At 45.1% G+C, this 15,414-nt stretch overlaps 1 protein-coding gene across 1 annotated transcript; it reads left to right on the forward strand.

Moving 5' to 3' along the window:
• Positions 1–10: 10 nt before the first annotated feature.
• On the forward strand, positions 11–14,105 carry lamc2 (laminin, gamma 2). The gene is made up of 22 exons (XM_035420764.1): positions 11–271; positions 2,983–3,153; positions 3,922–4,042; positions 4,338–4,435; positions 4,619–4,750; positions 5,237–5,426; positions 5,703–5,815; positions 6,082–6,297; positions 6,636–6,812; positions 6,943–7,176; positions 7,432–7,568; positions 7,784–7,940; positions 8,409–8,614; positions 8,913–8,992; positions 9,985–10,122; positions 10,461–10,605; positions 10,838–10,984; positions 11,550–11,664; positions 11,821–12,017; positions 12,276–12,434; positions 12,805–12,904; positions 13,040–14,105. Exons 1-22 carry the CDS (start codon positions 187–189, stop codon positions 13,291–13,293), a joined length of 3,372 nt encoding a protein of 1,123 aa, XP_035276655.1. The 5' UTR covers positions 11–186; the 3' UTR covers positions 13,294–14,105.
• The last annotated feature ends 1,309 nt before the right edge of the window (positions 14,106–15,414 follow it).

The raw sequence follows: 15,414 nt of genomic DNA on the forward strand, positions 1-15,414 counted from the left end.
AGGAGAACATATAAGCAGCAAGGTGTCAAACAGGCGGGGCATCAGGTGAACCCGAAAGCAACCAGGACTATAACTGGACTAAAGAACAGGACCTGAGTTTATTTACTCCAAAGATTGTTTGATATTAACTGCTTCTTTTAAACTGCTGGACGGTTATCATATTTATTATTTCGAAGGCATATTCTCATGAACATGTGGACTCCACGGATATATCTGTGTGGAATTTCTATGTTATGGCTTTTCTCCGTTGAGGCTACATATCGATTTGACGGTGAGTTCCTGGTTTTTAATTCGTGAAATTTAGGCTATTGCGCGTAACATATAAAAAGTATTCACACTCCAGTGTTAATTAAACTCTTAACAGAGTATGAGTCCAGTGGAGACCAAATGTACTCTGTAAGAGTCGATTTGACTCTAAACATTTTACTGTGTAGCACCTGAAGCTAAAACGCAAACTGATTAAAACGATGAAAATAGTAAATAAATTTTTATTTTTGTATTTTTTTTGTTTGTTACTGTAGCCTTCCTGACTGCCTCGTGGGGCACACTCACGGCATGGTACACATGCGGGCACAATGAAATATATTATTTCAACTGCTAATTTGAAGTAATAATGTATCCATTTCATAAACACAAAATTCAACTTCGTCATTTCCATTGTAAAGTAGTTTACTTGTAAAATTGTTTGTTTTTAAGACGTCCTGTACCCTCGTAGCTATTTACGTAGCTACGAAAGACTTAAATATTCTGATACTTGTATGTAGCCAATGTTTGAGGAGTAATTAATACTAATCGTAGGTGGTCAAAGAATGACAGATCCGTACTTGCATCAGCATCCAAGCTTAGTCAGAAGTTGCCAACTTGTACTACCCCTGTTGAATTCATTTTGCTAGCGAGTCGTGTAAATTAAGTACACAAAAAAATAAAACACCTTTATATGCACAGAATAGAATGCGTCCTATTGGATTCTAATTTAGCCTACTTTTTGCTTTAAATATTAACCACGTACTTTGGGTACTATCTGAGGTCAATGGTATCAGTGTTTATTTAGAGGGCGCGGCTTAAAGTCTGGTTAGAACACAGAATAATGGAGATAGGCTATACATCGAGATAAAAACAACACAGGGATATAAAATTTCCCAAACAGTAATTTCTGCCCCGTGGGTAACCAGTGGGTAACCAGTGGAGATGGCACAGTTCTCCTATCAGCATAATGTCTGAATGGCGGACACTTTGTCTGATATTCCGAAGTATGTATGTGTGTGCCAAATCACCGCCAAATCCACAGGCATACCATTACTTCATTGTACTCTCCTGCATTGTATCCAGTCACTGTTGATTGATTCACCTTTTATGGGGTTTTTAGATAAGACGGAAACGCAGAGCAGTGAAATGTGTCTGAAGAAAGCCGTTTGCAGTCTTTGTCTACACATGCCCCACGGGCCTGTTTTGTTCCAAATCAAAACTCTTTCCATTACTCAATTGGATCATCACTTGGCATATTTACACTATGCGTGTTGCAGCTGTTCACTTAAAGAGCCAAGGTGGGGCTCGTTTAAACCAAACTCCATTTCACCTCAAAATCCCTAAGTAGTATTAGCATGCATTTATCATTTTTTATGAAGTATTATATTGTGATTTTAGAGAGTTGCACACATACGCACACACACCGTACTCAAATAGTAAACCGCATCATTGACTGGTGCGAGGACAGATAAAAACAGAAAAGGAGCATTCCATACCCTGATGGAATCCAGTATGTGCGGCAACTTGGTCTGAGTGTACTCTTATACAGTATACTCTTATACTTATATATCAGTTCAGAAGGAGAAAGGTGAATTATGACCAATTGTGACTAACTGCTGCTCTATACTTTTCAGAATTGTTTTGGGAGATAGAGCACTTTGTTAAAAAAAAAAAAAAAAAAAAATACATTATAGAATAAGATGTTCAGTAAAGTTCAACGCCTGTGCAATTCCACAAAACCTACAGTATGAATGTGAAGCAAGAATATGTTATTGATGGGACCTTAAAGTTACAATGCACTGAAATAAAGACCTGTGCATGTTGTGACAGTTGTGAGTGCATGTTTTGTCAGGTGTGCATTGTTATTGGTAGAATCAGAAACCAAATATGTACAAATAGCGGACTTCCTGCAGACTGCAGTAATAGTTACGAGACTCTGACAGTGCTGAGGATCTGAGCATGCCCGAAAATGGACCCGACTGTTTCCAGTGTTGTGTTCAGGGAATGGAACGTGCTCTTACATTATCATGCCCAAAGAGAAATGAATCTTGTGGAAAGTTATAATTGCTCGCTATCACACAACATGAATGGACAATGTTTCAAACAGAGACAGAGATTTTACTAAAAAGAGAAATAAAAGCTGGGTCTTCAGGACCGTGAAAGCTGTTAGTGCAGCCTTAGTCAAAAATCTCTGGGGGACTGACTCCCAAGTTCTTCACAAAAAATCTTCTTCAGACTCAGGGGGCAATAGAGAAGTTTAAATCCTTAAAAGCAGTAGAGGACACTGCCATTGGTGTTTTTTTTCACAAGCCCTTAGCTTGATATCATTTTTAGCCATTTTTGGTATTATTACAGTGACATTTTGGTGTCACTCAGCAGCTTTACAATAAACAAAGCAAAACATATAACATTAGCATTTAATAATGTAATATTAATGCACTCTATGTGTACATGCATGCACGTATATTTTGTTTTGATCCTTGTATTGTAACTGTGAAACACTTTGGAGTAATGTATTGGCTATTTAAATAATAATAATAATAATAATAATAATAATAATAATCCAGGTGAGCAAAGTGAGATTTTTATTATAAACTATTTATTTGCTATTTGTTCACAAACTGCAGTAATCTGCATGTTCATAAACCTGACAGTTGGCCAGGTCGAGTGTACATATTAGGTGACCTTTCCACTGGTCAACCAAGACCTCATGTCTTTATTCGGCTTGTGTTGCAGCGAGCTGTGAGTGCAATGGGAGGTCGCAGTACTGTGCTGTGGACGCACAAGGCTTACACTGTGTGAACTGCCAGGGGAACACAGAGGGGCGACAGTGTGAAAGATGCAAGGAGGGCTTTTACCACCAGAGGGCGGGAGAGAGCTGCCTTCCCTGCAGCTGCAGCCCGGCAGGTGAGTTCAACATGTGGCTCAGTGGGAGCATTCCTGTTCTTTAGCAGTCCTCAGTGTTCAGGACAGCCACAAATGCAGTGGAAACCCAGCTACTCTGTCACTATGCTGCACTTTTAGAAATGCAGTGTATAGAACACTGACATGTGATTGGACAGTGCAGTATGCAGGATTCTGCCAAATGATTATGAGCAGAGAATGTCCCAAGATATTGTCTTTATATTTATTTCCAGGAGCAACAGATTAACACTTGCCATTTTCCTTTATCAATAAAGCAAGGCTATTCATAAAAATTCATATTAGAAATCACTGGTTAGGCTTATTTGATCAATAGAACGGGCACTTTCTGTCAGTGATTACATTTACCCTTGAAACTGGTCTCAAAGCAATAATAACGCTCGATGTTTACATTTCTTTAACCTGCTCATGTCTCACTAGGACAACAGCTGTTCATTTACATCTCTTTTAAATTACTTTCATGGTACTCACCCCTGTTTTTGAGGGAATTACTTTCGACTGATGAAGTGTTGTTAAGATTAAAGGTAATGATCCGACCAGGAAATTGGAGAGCTTTGTGGAAAGGTTTTATAGGTCCTTAGAAAAGAAAATGTGGCCTCTGAGAATCAGTCATAATGCCAACAGCAATACTACAGAGTCCAAAGAAAAGAATAATTCTACAATAATGTTATTGGCCTTTTGTTTTATGTTTTTGGTAACTGAGCCGTGCGCTGTGTTTAAAGTAGCTGACGGCAAGCCTCTCTCTGAGCGCAGGTTCGGTTGGTGACGGCTGTGACAGCCGGGGACGCTGCACGTGTAAAGCAGGCGTCCAGGGGGACAAGTGTGACCGCTGCCCGAGTGGAGCACCCCTCACCGAGGATGGCTGCGCCCAGAGGTGAGAATGACCCCACCACCCACCCCCCCCACTGACCCCACCCACCCCAATTACCCCTCCCCCCCACTGACCCCACCCACCCCAATTACCCCTCCCCCCCACTGACCCCACCCACCCCAATTACCCCTCCCCCCCCACTGACCCCACCCACCCCAATTACCCCTCCCCCCCCACTGACCCCACCCACCCCAATGCCCACTCCTCCTGTGTGCATCTAGCAGAGCTGAATCTCTAGAAATGAGATTGTTTCTGTCTCTAGCTGCTCTGTAGAAATGGAATTGTTTCTCTCACACAGCAATGACCAGACTGAATGCTTTTGCTATGGACACACCACTGATTGCAGCATGGCAAAGGGCTACTCCATCCACAACATCTCCTCCACCTTCAGCAAGGGTAACTAAACTCATCCTCCCCATCCACATCTCTCACACACAATCAGCCCCACACCCCACACCTCACGCACACAGCCTTCCCCGAACTGAACATTACGATGGATGGCATCTGCTGAATGAAGGGTTGTGTGCTCTGATTGGCCCAGGTGTTCGGATCTGTGTTATGACTGGTCGTTTTTTTCAGGGGATGAGGGATGGACAGCTGCAGAAGCCAATGGTGTGATTCCTCCTCACCTTCACTTCCAGTGGTCCCCCTGGCACAGTGACCTCGAGGTCATCTCCAAGGAGGGTGTGCCTGTGTACCTGTTTGCTCCAGGTAAGCCACAAGGTCAAATACTCTCTGCTATAAACTGGAAACAGGTGCTTGACCTATTGTGCTGGTAAAGACCATGACAAGAATCATTGTAAGATTCTAAACCTCAAACACAACCCAGGACCAGCTTAGAAAGCAGGTATGACACCCCGCCAAATTACGCCTTGGCAGGGCGGCATGCCCCATACCTATACAGCACCGAGAGTTTGGTGTACAAAATACAAATGCAATACAAAATAAAAATACTATACGAAATACACATACAATACAAAACTCAAATACAATACCCAATACACATGCAATACAAAATACAAGTATAATACCCAATAGACACAATACCAAATGCACATACAATTGCTAAGGGCACGCATAGCGTGCTGTGAAAATGCACAGAAGGCAGTGTTGGCAGTGACTAGAGCAGATTGGAAGACTGATCCCCCTCGTGTACGGTGTAACCCATCCTCTTTTCTCCCTCTCCCGTCCCCATAGCTGCTTTTTTGGGGAATCAGGTGTTGAGCTACAGGCAAACCCTGTCTTTCTCCTTGCGACTGGACCGGGGCGTGCGCCGACCTTCCACGTCTGACGTGGTGCTGGAGGGGGCGGGGCTGAGGGTCTCCGCTTCCCTGGGCAACCTGCGGACTGTACTTCCTGCTGGCCAGAGTACCACCTATACCTTCAGGTACTGCTACCAAGGCCAATTACACCTTCTGGCAGTGTACCAAACACACCTATACCTTTTGATTCTGTATCAAACTCACCTATACCTTTAGGTATTTTACACTGGAGTTTTTTTTTACACCTCAACACAGGAGTATGCAGTGTTGCACACTTAGTTGAGACCGTCTTGATCTCTGTAGACTAGACAAACAGGATAGAATGATTAATGATATCCCATCTCTCCCTCTCTCTCTCTCTCTCTCTCTCTTTCTCTCTCTCTCTCTCTCTCTCTCTGTAGACTGGATGAACAGGCAGGCTCTAAGTGGCAGCCCCAGCTGAGCAGCCTGCAATTCCAGAAGCTTCTTCAGAACCTCACAGCCATCAAGATCCGTGGCACTTTTGGAGAAAATGGTGAGCTGGGATATTTAAGGGCCTGATTAATTTTCCCTGTGAAATCCAGAGTGGTCTTCTATGGAGTCCTCCACCACTTAGGGTCAGCAATTACTATGTAACTAACTAAATAATTGATTTCTTAGCCAAAAAAAATGTCTGATGTAACGCATTGTTAGGAAGAAAAGGGAAGGATTTCATGCTTAAGGTGACTGGCACACCTATTTCAAATGATTAATTCTTCAGTCACTTTATTGTCCCTCTATCTTAACTCTTGTGTCCATCAGGCCGTGGTTACCTGGACAACGTGCATCTAGTGTCAGCGCGTCTAGGTCCTGGTGCCTCCGCAGGATGGGTAGGGAACTGCACCTGTCCCAAGGGTTACGAGGGACAGTTCTGCGAGCGCTGTGCCATGGGGTACACCAGACAGAGCCCTGCCCATGACTCCTTCAGCTCCTGTCAACCTTGCCTGTGTCCGGGGGGCAGCTGTGACCCCGAAACAGGTGAGCTCGAATTTCACCAGGAAAACCGTGAAGCGTACCCTCACAGCTGTACACAGTCTGGCACATGACATCACAAGCGTATGCATGTGCTCACAGTCTGTCTGACACGTCACCTCACAGTCTGGCACATGATCTCACAGCCTTACACATAACCTCACAGTCTGACACATGACGTCATAGACTTACGCATGATCTCACCGTCCAGCACGTGACCTCACAGACTTGCACATGACCTCACCCCCGTACACGTAGATTCACAGCCCGATACATACTTTCTGCTCCACTGCTGTGCTGTGAAAGACTGTATTTCGAGTGTGTGTGTGTGTGTTGTGTCGCAGGTGACTGTTACTCAGGTGATGAGAATTCTGCGGCCAAGTCCTGCCCCTCTGGATCTTACCCCGACCCTGCACAGCTGCACGTCTGCATTACCTGCCCCTGCCCCCAGGGGGCGAGCTGTTCAGTGACACCAGGGTCGCTGGAGGTCAAATGTGACAGCTGCTTGCCTGGAGTCACAGGTGAGTGTGTGTGAGACCTGCTTGCCATGAGAGTCTGGGCATTTAAGAAGCTGCAATAGAGGATAATAATACTAGATGAAAATAATTGATAACAATCATTGATGAACTTTTACACCCACTTTTCTTACAGGGCCACAGTGCAATATTTGTGAGGATGGTTTCTACGGTGACCCCCAGGGGGAGTATGGGCCACGCCGAGCGTGTCAGCGTTGCAGGTGCGGGGGACCCTTGGACCCTAAGGTTGTCGTCAAGTGTGACCGCGTGACCGGGTTCTGTTCCGGGTGCCTGAACCACAGCACTGGTTTCTTCTGTGAGCGCTGTCAGGAGGGCTTCTACCGTACTGACCCCGCCCACATTTGCAAACGTAAGCTCCACCCCCTACCCCACCCAAAAACAGCTTCCAGCCTACATGCCCCACTCAAACACAGTCTATCTGCCCCACCCTCCACAGCTTATCTTCTCTATCTGCCCCAACCTGCACAAATTGTCCGGTCTGTCTGCCCCACTCTGCACAAATTGCCCAGTCTATGTGCCCCACATGCATTGAATCCTGTAGATGAATGGTGTTCTCACGGCGTAACGTCAGCTAACACTGTCCCCCACTGTTTCCCACTCACAGCGTGCAACTGTAACGCGCAGGGTTCCTTGTTCAAAACGTGCAGCGACAGCGGTCAGTGTACGTGCAAAGAGGGCTCGGAGGGGCTCAGCTGTGACCGCTCTTCCTGTCCGGGCTGCTTTGACCAAGTCAAGACCCAGGTGAGCCATGAAGTTTGCTGTAAAAGAGTGAAACCGCGTACCTGCGTGTGCTTTCAACTGTTTTGCTAATTTGCTAACTGGCTCATACGAACCTTGGGAAAGGCTAGTGTGAGCTGATGCCCAATGCGTGTACAGGTATGTTTATGTGTTGTTGTGTTTTATTGGTGGAGGCTGTGTTTTCTGTGTTCTGACGGAGGCGATGCTGTGTTCTGCAGGTGGAGGCGTACCGGCTCAGGCTGAAGGAGATGGAGGCCTTGTTCGCGGGGATAGAGAGCGGCAAGGTGCCCGTGACTGACTCTAAGGTGGAGAGCACGCTCAAGAACGCCGAGCTGCTGGTGGCTGACCTGCAGAAGAGCGCTGACAAGCTCTCAGGCAAGTGACTGTGCTTTAAAAACATCCAGTTAAAAACAACAGTTCGGTCACTCTTACAGAGCTCAGTCCTATAGATATCAGTCTCCCTTACAGAGCTCACGCATATAGATATAGACCTCAGTCCCTCATTGATATCAGTCACTCTTAAAGACCTCAGTCCTCCATAGATATCAGTCACTCTTCAAGAGTTCAGTGACTCTTATAAAGCTCAGTCGCTCTTTCAATGCTTTTTCAGTCCTGCTTGCTGACTGTTCTGGCTGTTCTCTTTCGTTTTTAACGGTCTTACATCGCCCTCTAGTGACCATGCAACTCTATTTCACTGGGCTTTTGCTCTGACAGTGTGATCTGTAAATGACAGTACTGCACATGCAGCTGCTAGCATAATTAACATCATATGCATCTATTCCACTGTACTGTAATGTGTCCCTTATGTATCTTCTCATTGCTGCTGTGCTGTGTTTTGCTCAGACATGGAGAGTCACCTGAAGGGACTGGTGACGGACATAAGCAAAAGGCTGTCCGATGAAGACAAAAACCTCCGGTCTGTCTCCGACACTGTGGACAGCATCAAAGAGCAGGACCAGAGCTTCCAGAAACAGCTATCCGGCGTCCGGGGCATAATCGCCGACATCCGCGACAAACTAAGCGCCGCCAAGCGGGAACTCAGACTGGTGGTGAGTTTTCACCGCTCTCGTCCCCCTGTGTACACAGTATGAGTCACGGCTGTCTTTTCGCTGGAGATGAGAAGTAGCTCCAGTTAAAACAGCCTGCAGCTGATGCAGAGTTGCTGGTGTGAGTGCAAAGAAAGATGCATTAACTATTATAGCAGTGTTAATGGGTCTCACACCTTAGGTTGTTCCTGTTTATATAAATCCGCAGTCTGTGTATCATTGGAATACGAATAATGATTTGATTCAGAAGTCTTTTTATCGTCATGTGCTAACAGTACCCCTGTAATGGGTCATGTTTTAGGATTTGCCCTTGGGCGATTCGAGCGGGAGCAGCCACGCCCTCTCCGGCCTGGTGGACAAGGCCTTATCGCTGGCCGACACGTGAGTGAAGAGTCTGCCCGTGCACTTTGACGCTTTCTTTCATCAGAGAACGAGAGCATCCCTCTCTGTGCACTTTTCTATCCCTGGAGAAAGAGGGGATGGCACTGCTGTAATCTTCACTGTTTACGGGCGACTGTGGGAAATGGGTAACAGTAAAGGAGCACGGTGGCTGCTGGATAGCTCATTAAATCTTGACGGTCCTGTTGCTGTTGGTGACCTTGTAAGGAGGTGCATGATTGGTCGTTGCACTGCTGTGGGAGGGAGAATAATGGTGACAATGGCTGGAAGTGTGCTCTTCTGATTGCTCAGCTCAGCAGTCAGTCTGCAGCAGGTGATTTGCAGCAGGCAGTCTGCAGGAGGTAACTTGCAGCAGGTAGTCTGCAGGAGGTTTGATTGTGTGTGTGTGTGTGTATTTGTGTGTCTGTGTCTCTGTGTTGGATTAGAGATGGTGAAGAATGATATATTGATGTGTGTGTGTGTGTGTGTGTGTGTTGAATGGACATGAAGATTGATATATTGTTGTGTGTGAACTGGATTGGAGATAGTGAGTGATATAAAGATGTGTGTGTGCTGGATTGGAGATGGAGATTGATTTATAGATGTGTGTGTGTGTGTGTGTGTGTTGGATTGGAGGTGGTCATTGATATATTGATGTGTGTGTGTGTTTAATTGGAGATGGAGATTGATATATTGTTGTGTGTGAACTGGATTGGAGATAGTGAGTGATATAAAGATGTGTGTGTGCTGGATTGGAGATGGAAATTGATTTATAGATGTGTGTGTGTGTGTGTGTGTGTGTGTGTGTGTGTGTGTGTTGGATTGGAGGTGGCCACTGATATATTGATGTGTGTGTGTGCGCTGGATTGGAGGTGGTCACTGATATATTGATGTGTGTGTGTGCGCTGGATTGGAGGTGGTCACTGATATATTGATGTGTGTGTGTGCGTTGGATTGGAGGTGGTCACTGATATATTAATGTGTGTGCATTGCAGGCACCAGGGAGAAGCCAAGAAGGTGGAGGGGGTCGCCAAAACCGCTCTGAGTGAGGCGGAGAAGGCCCTCGCCCTCATGCGCTCCGCCATCTCAGGGGAAAACAAGGTCACCGAGCTCATCAGTGACCTGAAAACCAAGTGAGACCCTCTCCTACCTGGAGATCAAACCATTCCTCACCGTCTGCTGATGTGCCTCTTACACCAACCATCATTTTTATATGAATTTTACACCAGCCATCATTTTTATATGAGTTCAACACCCGCCATCATTATTATCACCTTTTATTACAGTCCACGCTCATTATACATTTTACAGCCTTCCTCACATTCATCTCTGTAATGCTACACAAAATGGTGGCAGTGAGGTCCTGTAAAACCTCCAATTGCTGCCCATCTCACCCAAGCCTGTAACTGCAAAAGAGCCAACATTTTTGGCATGAAACCATTCGTGGGAGTAACCGTGCTGTCCTCGGCAGATTTGACCTGAGTTCCGCGCGGGTGAAGGCCTTGGAGGACCAGGCTAAGCGGGTGAGCTCCTCGGCGACCGAGGAGAGCCGCGTGGCAGCCGACGCCCTGAAGCAGATCGCCTCGCTGGCGAAGAACCTTCCCGACCCTCTCAAGGTAAAGGACAGACCGCAGTGTACTCTGAGCAATTGTAAATATTATATTAAACAGTTCTGTACACTGCGTGTTTGTGTGTGTGTGTGCGCGTGTGCGTGTGCATGTGCGTATGTGTGTGCGTGTGCGTGTGTGTGCATGTGTGTATGTGTGCACGTGTGCATCTGTGTGTGCGTGTACATGTTCGTATGTGTTAGTGAGGTGCATTGAAGTCACAGTGCTGCTGTTCTTACAGGAGATGAACAGCGTGGCTGCAGAGCTGGATGCTCTTAGAAACAGTGCTGAGAAGAACCTGACCGACTTGCTGGAGCTCAAGACAGGCGTTCAGGCAGATCAGTCCCAGGTGGAGGACCTGCTGGCTAAGGGAAAAAAAGCCCAGGAGGTGAGTTCTGCTTTTACATTCTATTGCCTGATCTTACCAGATCCTACCGGTTCTTACCTGCTCCTACTTGATCCTACCTGATTCTGCCTGGTTCTACCTGATTCTACCTGATCCTACCTGATCCTACCTGATTCTACCTGGTTCTACCTGATTCTACCTGCTCCTACCTGCTCCAACCTGCTCCTACCTACTCCTACATGCGCCCACCTACTCCTGCCTGCTCTTACCTGTTCCTACCTGATTTTGCCTGAATCCACTTGACCTGCTCCTAGCATTTCCTGCAAGGCTAAATTGCTCTTCTGACTTTATGCTCAAATCTTCATTATGTACATCATTAATCAGTTGTTTTTTCCTTTACGAAGATATTAGAACATGTATACCTATTTGATTTTAAGTTTCTCAAAGAGTATGAAGAAGAAATGTTCTAAATGTTCTAATACTCTTTGAGAATAAAGAACCTAAAATCAAAGATACAAATGTCCTAATTTAGATCAATGTTTTTGATTAGTCATCACAGGGAGATGGTATAATTAAGTTGAAGTAATGCTAATGACTGTCTCCATAGAAACAAGATCTGCTCCTTGCACGAGTGAACGCTGCTAAGGCCGATGTCGATGAGTCACTGAAGGACATCAACACAAACATGGACGGGCTGGATCAAGTCCTGAACATGCTCAGAGGTACAGGAGCAAAGCCCTGGTTCAGCAGCCACGCCTCTCTGAACGGCGCAGAGTCCGCCACTTCCTGTCGGCGGGCGCGTCTGTGCCCATCGCTGTTTTGTGACCTTGCCACCGCTGTTATCGTTATGCTAACCTGCGCCATTGTGTGATCTGAAGGGTTCGATAAGCAGATCGACGCAAACAAGGCCTTGGCAGATGAGGCCATTGGCAAGCTCCCGGCAATCAATGCCACCATCCAGCAAGCTGTGGGCAAGAACTCTCAGACCCAGGGCATCCTCGACAGCGTGGCTGGAGGCTACAACCAGGCCCTGGAGACCGTCAGCAAGCTGACTGATGCTCTGGAAGGGATGAAGGTGTGCTTATTAACACATGGACCTAGTGACAACATGGATTCAGCCATACAGTATACTAGGGTTTATAGGGTTCATATTCCCGACTGTAACAGTACTGTAGAGATTATATTTCCAGCTGTAACAGTGCTGTAGGGATTATATTCCCAGTTGTAACAGTGTGCTGTAGGGATTATATTCCCGGCTACCAGTGCTGTAGGGATTCCCCATGTGGAGACTGGTGACAGAGTGTTGAATGTGCTTGTGTTTCTGTGTCTGCAGGTGGTGCCCGACACTTTGACAGCGTCCACCGCTTTGCTGAAGGATACCACCACATTCACAGATAACCTGAAGGGTCTGAAGGATCAGGCTTTGGCCACGATGGGGCGGCTGACGGCCGAGAAGGACGATGCTGATCGTCAGAACGAGAAAGCGAAGGAGGTCTGCGTTGTTGCATTATTCCAGTACAGCCACCGAGACAGTAAAACTGTCCCTGAGGCATTACATCATGTGAACACAATCCTTAGGCCTCGTTCACCCACTGAAACACATTATGCTTCAATTAGAATGTCACATTTACCCTGAACTGGAGCAACACAAACAAGCAGTCGTTTGTATTTGTGTATGAAACAGCCAGTGAGACTTATTTCCAAACAGTGGCAGGGGCAGGTGTCTCCAAATTGCTATTTGCATGTTTTGAATATTGGAATCTGTGTTGAAGTACTGTGCTGTACTGAAGAGGATGCAGTGGAACAGCGGTACAGGACTAATGGCCGCTCCTCTAAAATGCTGAATATTCACTGTCTCCCAGGTTTCGGCCGATGCTGCGGATGTGTACCACAATGCCAAGAACACCAAAGACGCCGTGGGGAATACCATGCTAGCCATAAATAACCTCCTGGGCTTGTTTGGTAGGTCTAAACCGACTACTCTAATGTGTCACTGTATAACATGTAGCCTGGCTCTAAACACACTACTCCGGTGTGTCACTGTATAACATGTAGCTGGACTCTAAATGGACTCTTCTTATGCGTCTCTGTGTGCAGGTCAGCCAGGAAGTGTTGATGAGAGCAGGCTGAAGGAGCTGGAGAAATCGATGGCGGATATCCGCAACACAGTCACTAAGCAGCTGAAGCCACAGCTGCAGGAGCTGGGAGAGAAGGAGGCCAGACAGAGGGGGCTGATCTCTCAAATGGACAGCGACATCGACCGCATCCTGGAGGACATCAAGAACCTGGAAGAAATCTACGCCACTATCCCCAACGCCTGCTTCAACCTGCTGCCTGTGGAGAGGCCCTAAGGCCCTGAGGACCGACCCACCCCCAAACTGCTCCATTTACTCTAACATACCCTAATGATGACCACAGACTCATCCCCAGACTACTGTAAGCAGCCTAACCCTAACCACAGACCCATCCCAACCTACCGTACTTCGAGAGACCCTCACCACTCAACCTATCTGCAGATCAGAGTTAGCACACCAAGGGCATGAGTTTTAGCTGTTTCAATTACTCTGAGTTCAGCCATTTTTAATGACAGTCTAGGCCCACATAAATGTCTGTATCCGGCTAACCTCATCTTGCCCTTAAAGCCGACTGTTTACTTGTCAGCAATGTTCTGACGATATTAAATATATATCATATAAACTTCTGTGGCTTTGACAGCACATCTGGGAATTTTACCCAAAGTCCAGTTGTATGCCTTATTTATTTATTGAGCACAGTATTCATGTACAGCAAATTTGTACTTTCAAGATTACACGTTGTGTGACTATCTGCCAAATAAATCTGTGTTTTAGTTGGCTACTGCTTCTACATCCTGTATGAGTTTCAGTTTGTCACTTCCCAAAAATGGCATTATTCACCTGGCTGTAAAAATGTTATTTAGAAAAAAATGTTAGGTTTAGAGAACCCATGCACTGTGTAGAAATGCGACCAAAATGTTTGACATTTCTTTGATATTTCTTTTATTTTGTCTGTGAATATATTTAACCATTAAGAGTGTAAAAAGCATTCTAGCCTATTTATTGTTTTTTTGTACCTGTGTTTTGTTCTGTTTTTTTGCTAATGTGGAGATGCATTTCTTAAATGTATAATAAAATCTGACAATGATCATCTGTATATCAGGTTGACTTCTGTAAGTAGAACCAGGGGGTTTTGGTAGAAATTAGTCCAAGGTACATTTCACACTGTTATCTCTTCTATAATTCTTATATTCCGGTTTTCTAATATACTCAAATATTCAGATTTTTATTCTAAAATGTTGACACACAAAAACCCAAAAGATACTCTCTTCTTGAGTACTCGTATGTTTTGCAATCATCAGTGAAGAAAATGCACAAAATTCACATTTTTAGAACTTTTATTAATCTAAATGTTGTCATCACACTAGAATGGCCTTGTTCAATGGTTACAACTTATAACTGACAAACAAAAACAAAGTATAATTGAACAAAAAGAGTATTTGAAAATATCAGTTCCAAATTGAAAATGGCATATTGGAGTAAAGAAGAAGTAACCAACCCTGTTGCTGGAGATCTACCATCCTTTAGGATTTCACTCTAACCCTAACAAAGTACCCCTCATTTGGCAGATCTTATTGAGCTGCTAATTAGTAGAGTCAAGTGTGCCAAATTAGGGTTGAAATGAAAACCTACAGGATGGCAGGTCTCCAGGAACAGGGTTGGTTACCACTGGAGTAAAGGAACAGTTCAATCCACTGTCTGTGGAAAGTTGGAGGAATTACTGTCAGCAGCTATGTTTCCATTATAGATTAATTTAGAAGACTTTTGAATGTTGCTGTGGCTGTTTTGCACACAGCTAAAAATGATTAGTGTTCCAGGGCAAATTCAAAATTCTAACAGAAACATAGCTCACCTTTGATATTGCAGTGACATTGGTCTGAGTGGTTTGCACTACACTTTGTTTTGATTGTCAGATGGCTGCCTCAGTTATCGTACTATGACACAGTCACACTAATCCGTCAATACACAATCCAGCCTTTAATGAAAATCCCAACGCTCAAAGCAGTTGACATTTTGACTGTTAAATCCTCCTCTCAGATTACTTTTTTTGGCAGTTATTTAACCTCCAAAACAATATGGTGCTTTTCAGACTCAGGTCAGAATTCCTTTGGGGGAAAATGCTTTAATACTAGAGTTCTTAAAGTCTAATCTAATTTAAAACATGTTTCTATTTTCGGAACTCAAACTGTGTGAGTTGAGCTTGCTTCAAAAATGTCATCCTCATTTCCCCAATCATTTCTTAGATTGGAAGCTTCAAAATCTTATGTTTTACAATCCTGGCAAAAGACACAGTCAAGAGACAAAACCGTTCTCATCTGTATACTTGAATCTTATACAAATTTTTCACCTGCCTGAATATCTGAATAGGTAATCTGGCAAAGTCGTCCACTGCTCTAA

Source organism: Anguilla anguilla, chromosome 6 (assembly GCF_013347855.1).
Source record: "Anguilla anguilla isolate fAngAng1 chromosome 6, fAngAng1.pri, whole genome shotgun sequence".
Taxonomy (NCBI): domain Eukaryota; kingdom Metazoa; phylum Chordata; class Actinopteri; order Anguilliformes; family Anguillidae; genus Anguilla; species Anguilla anguilla.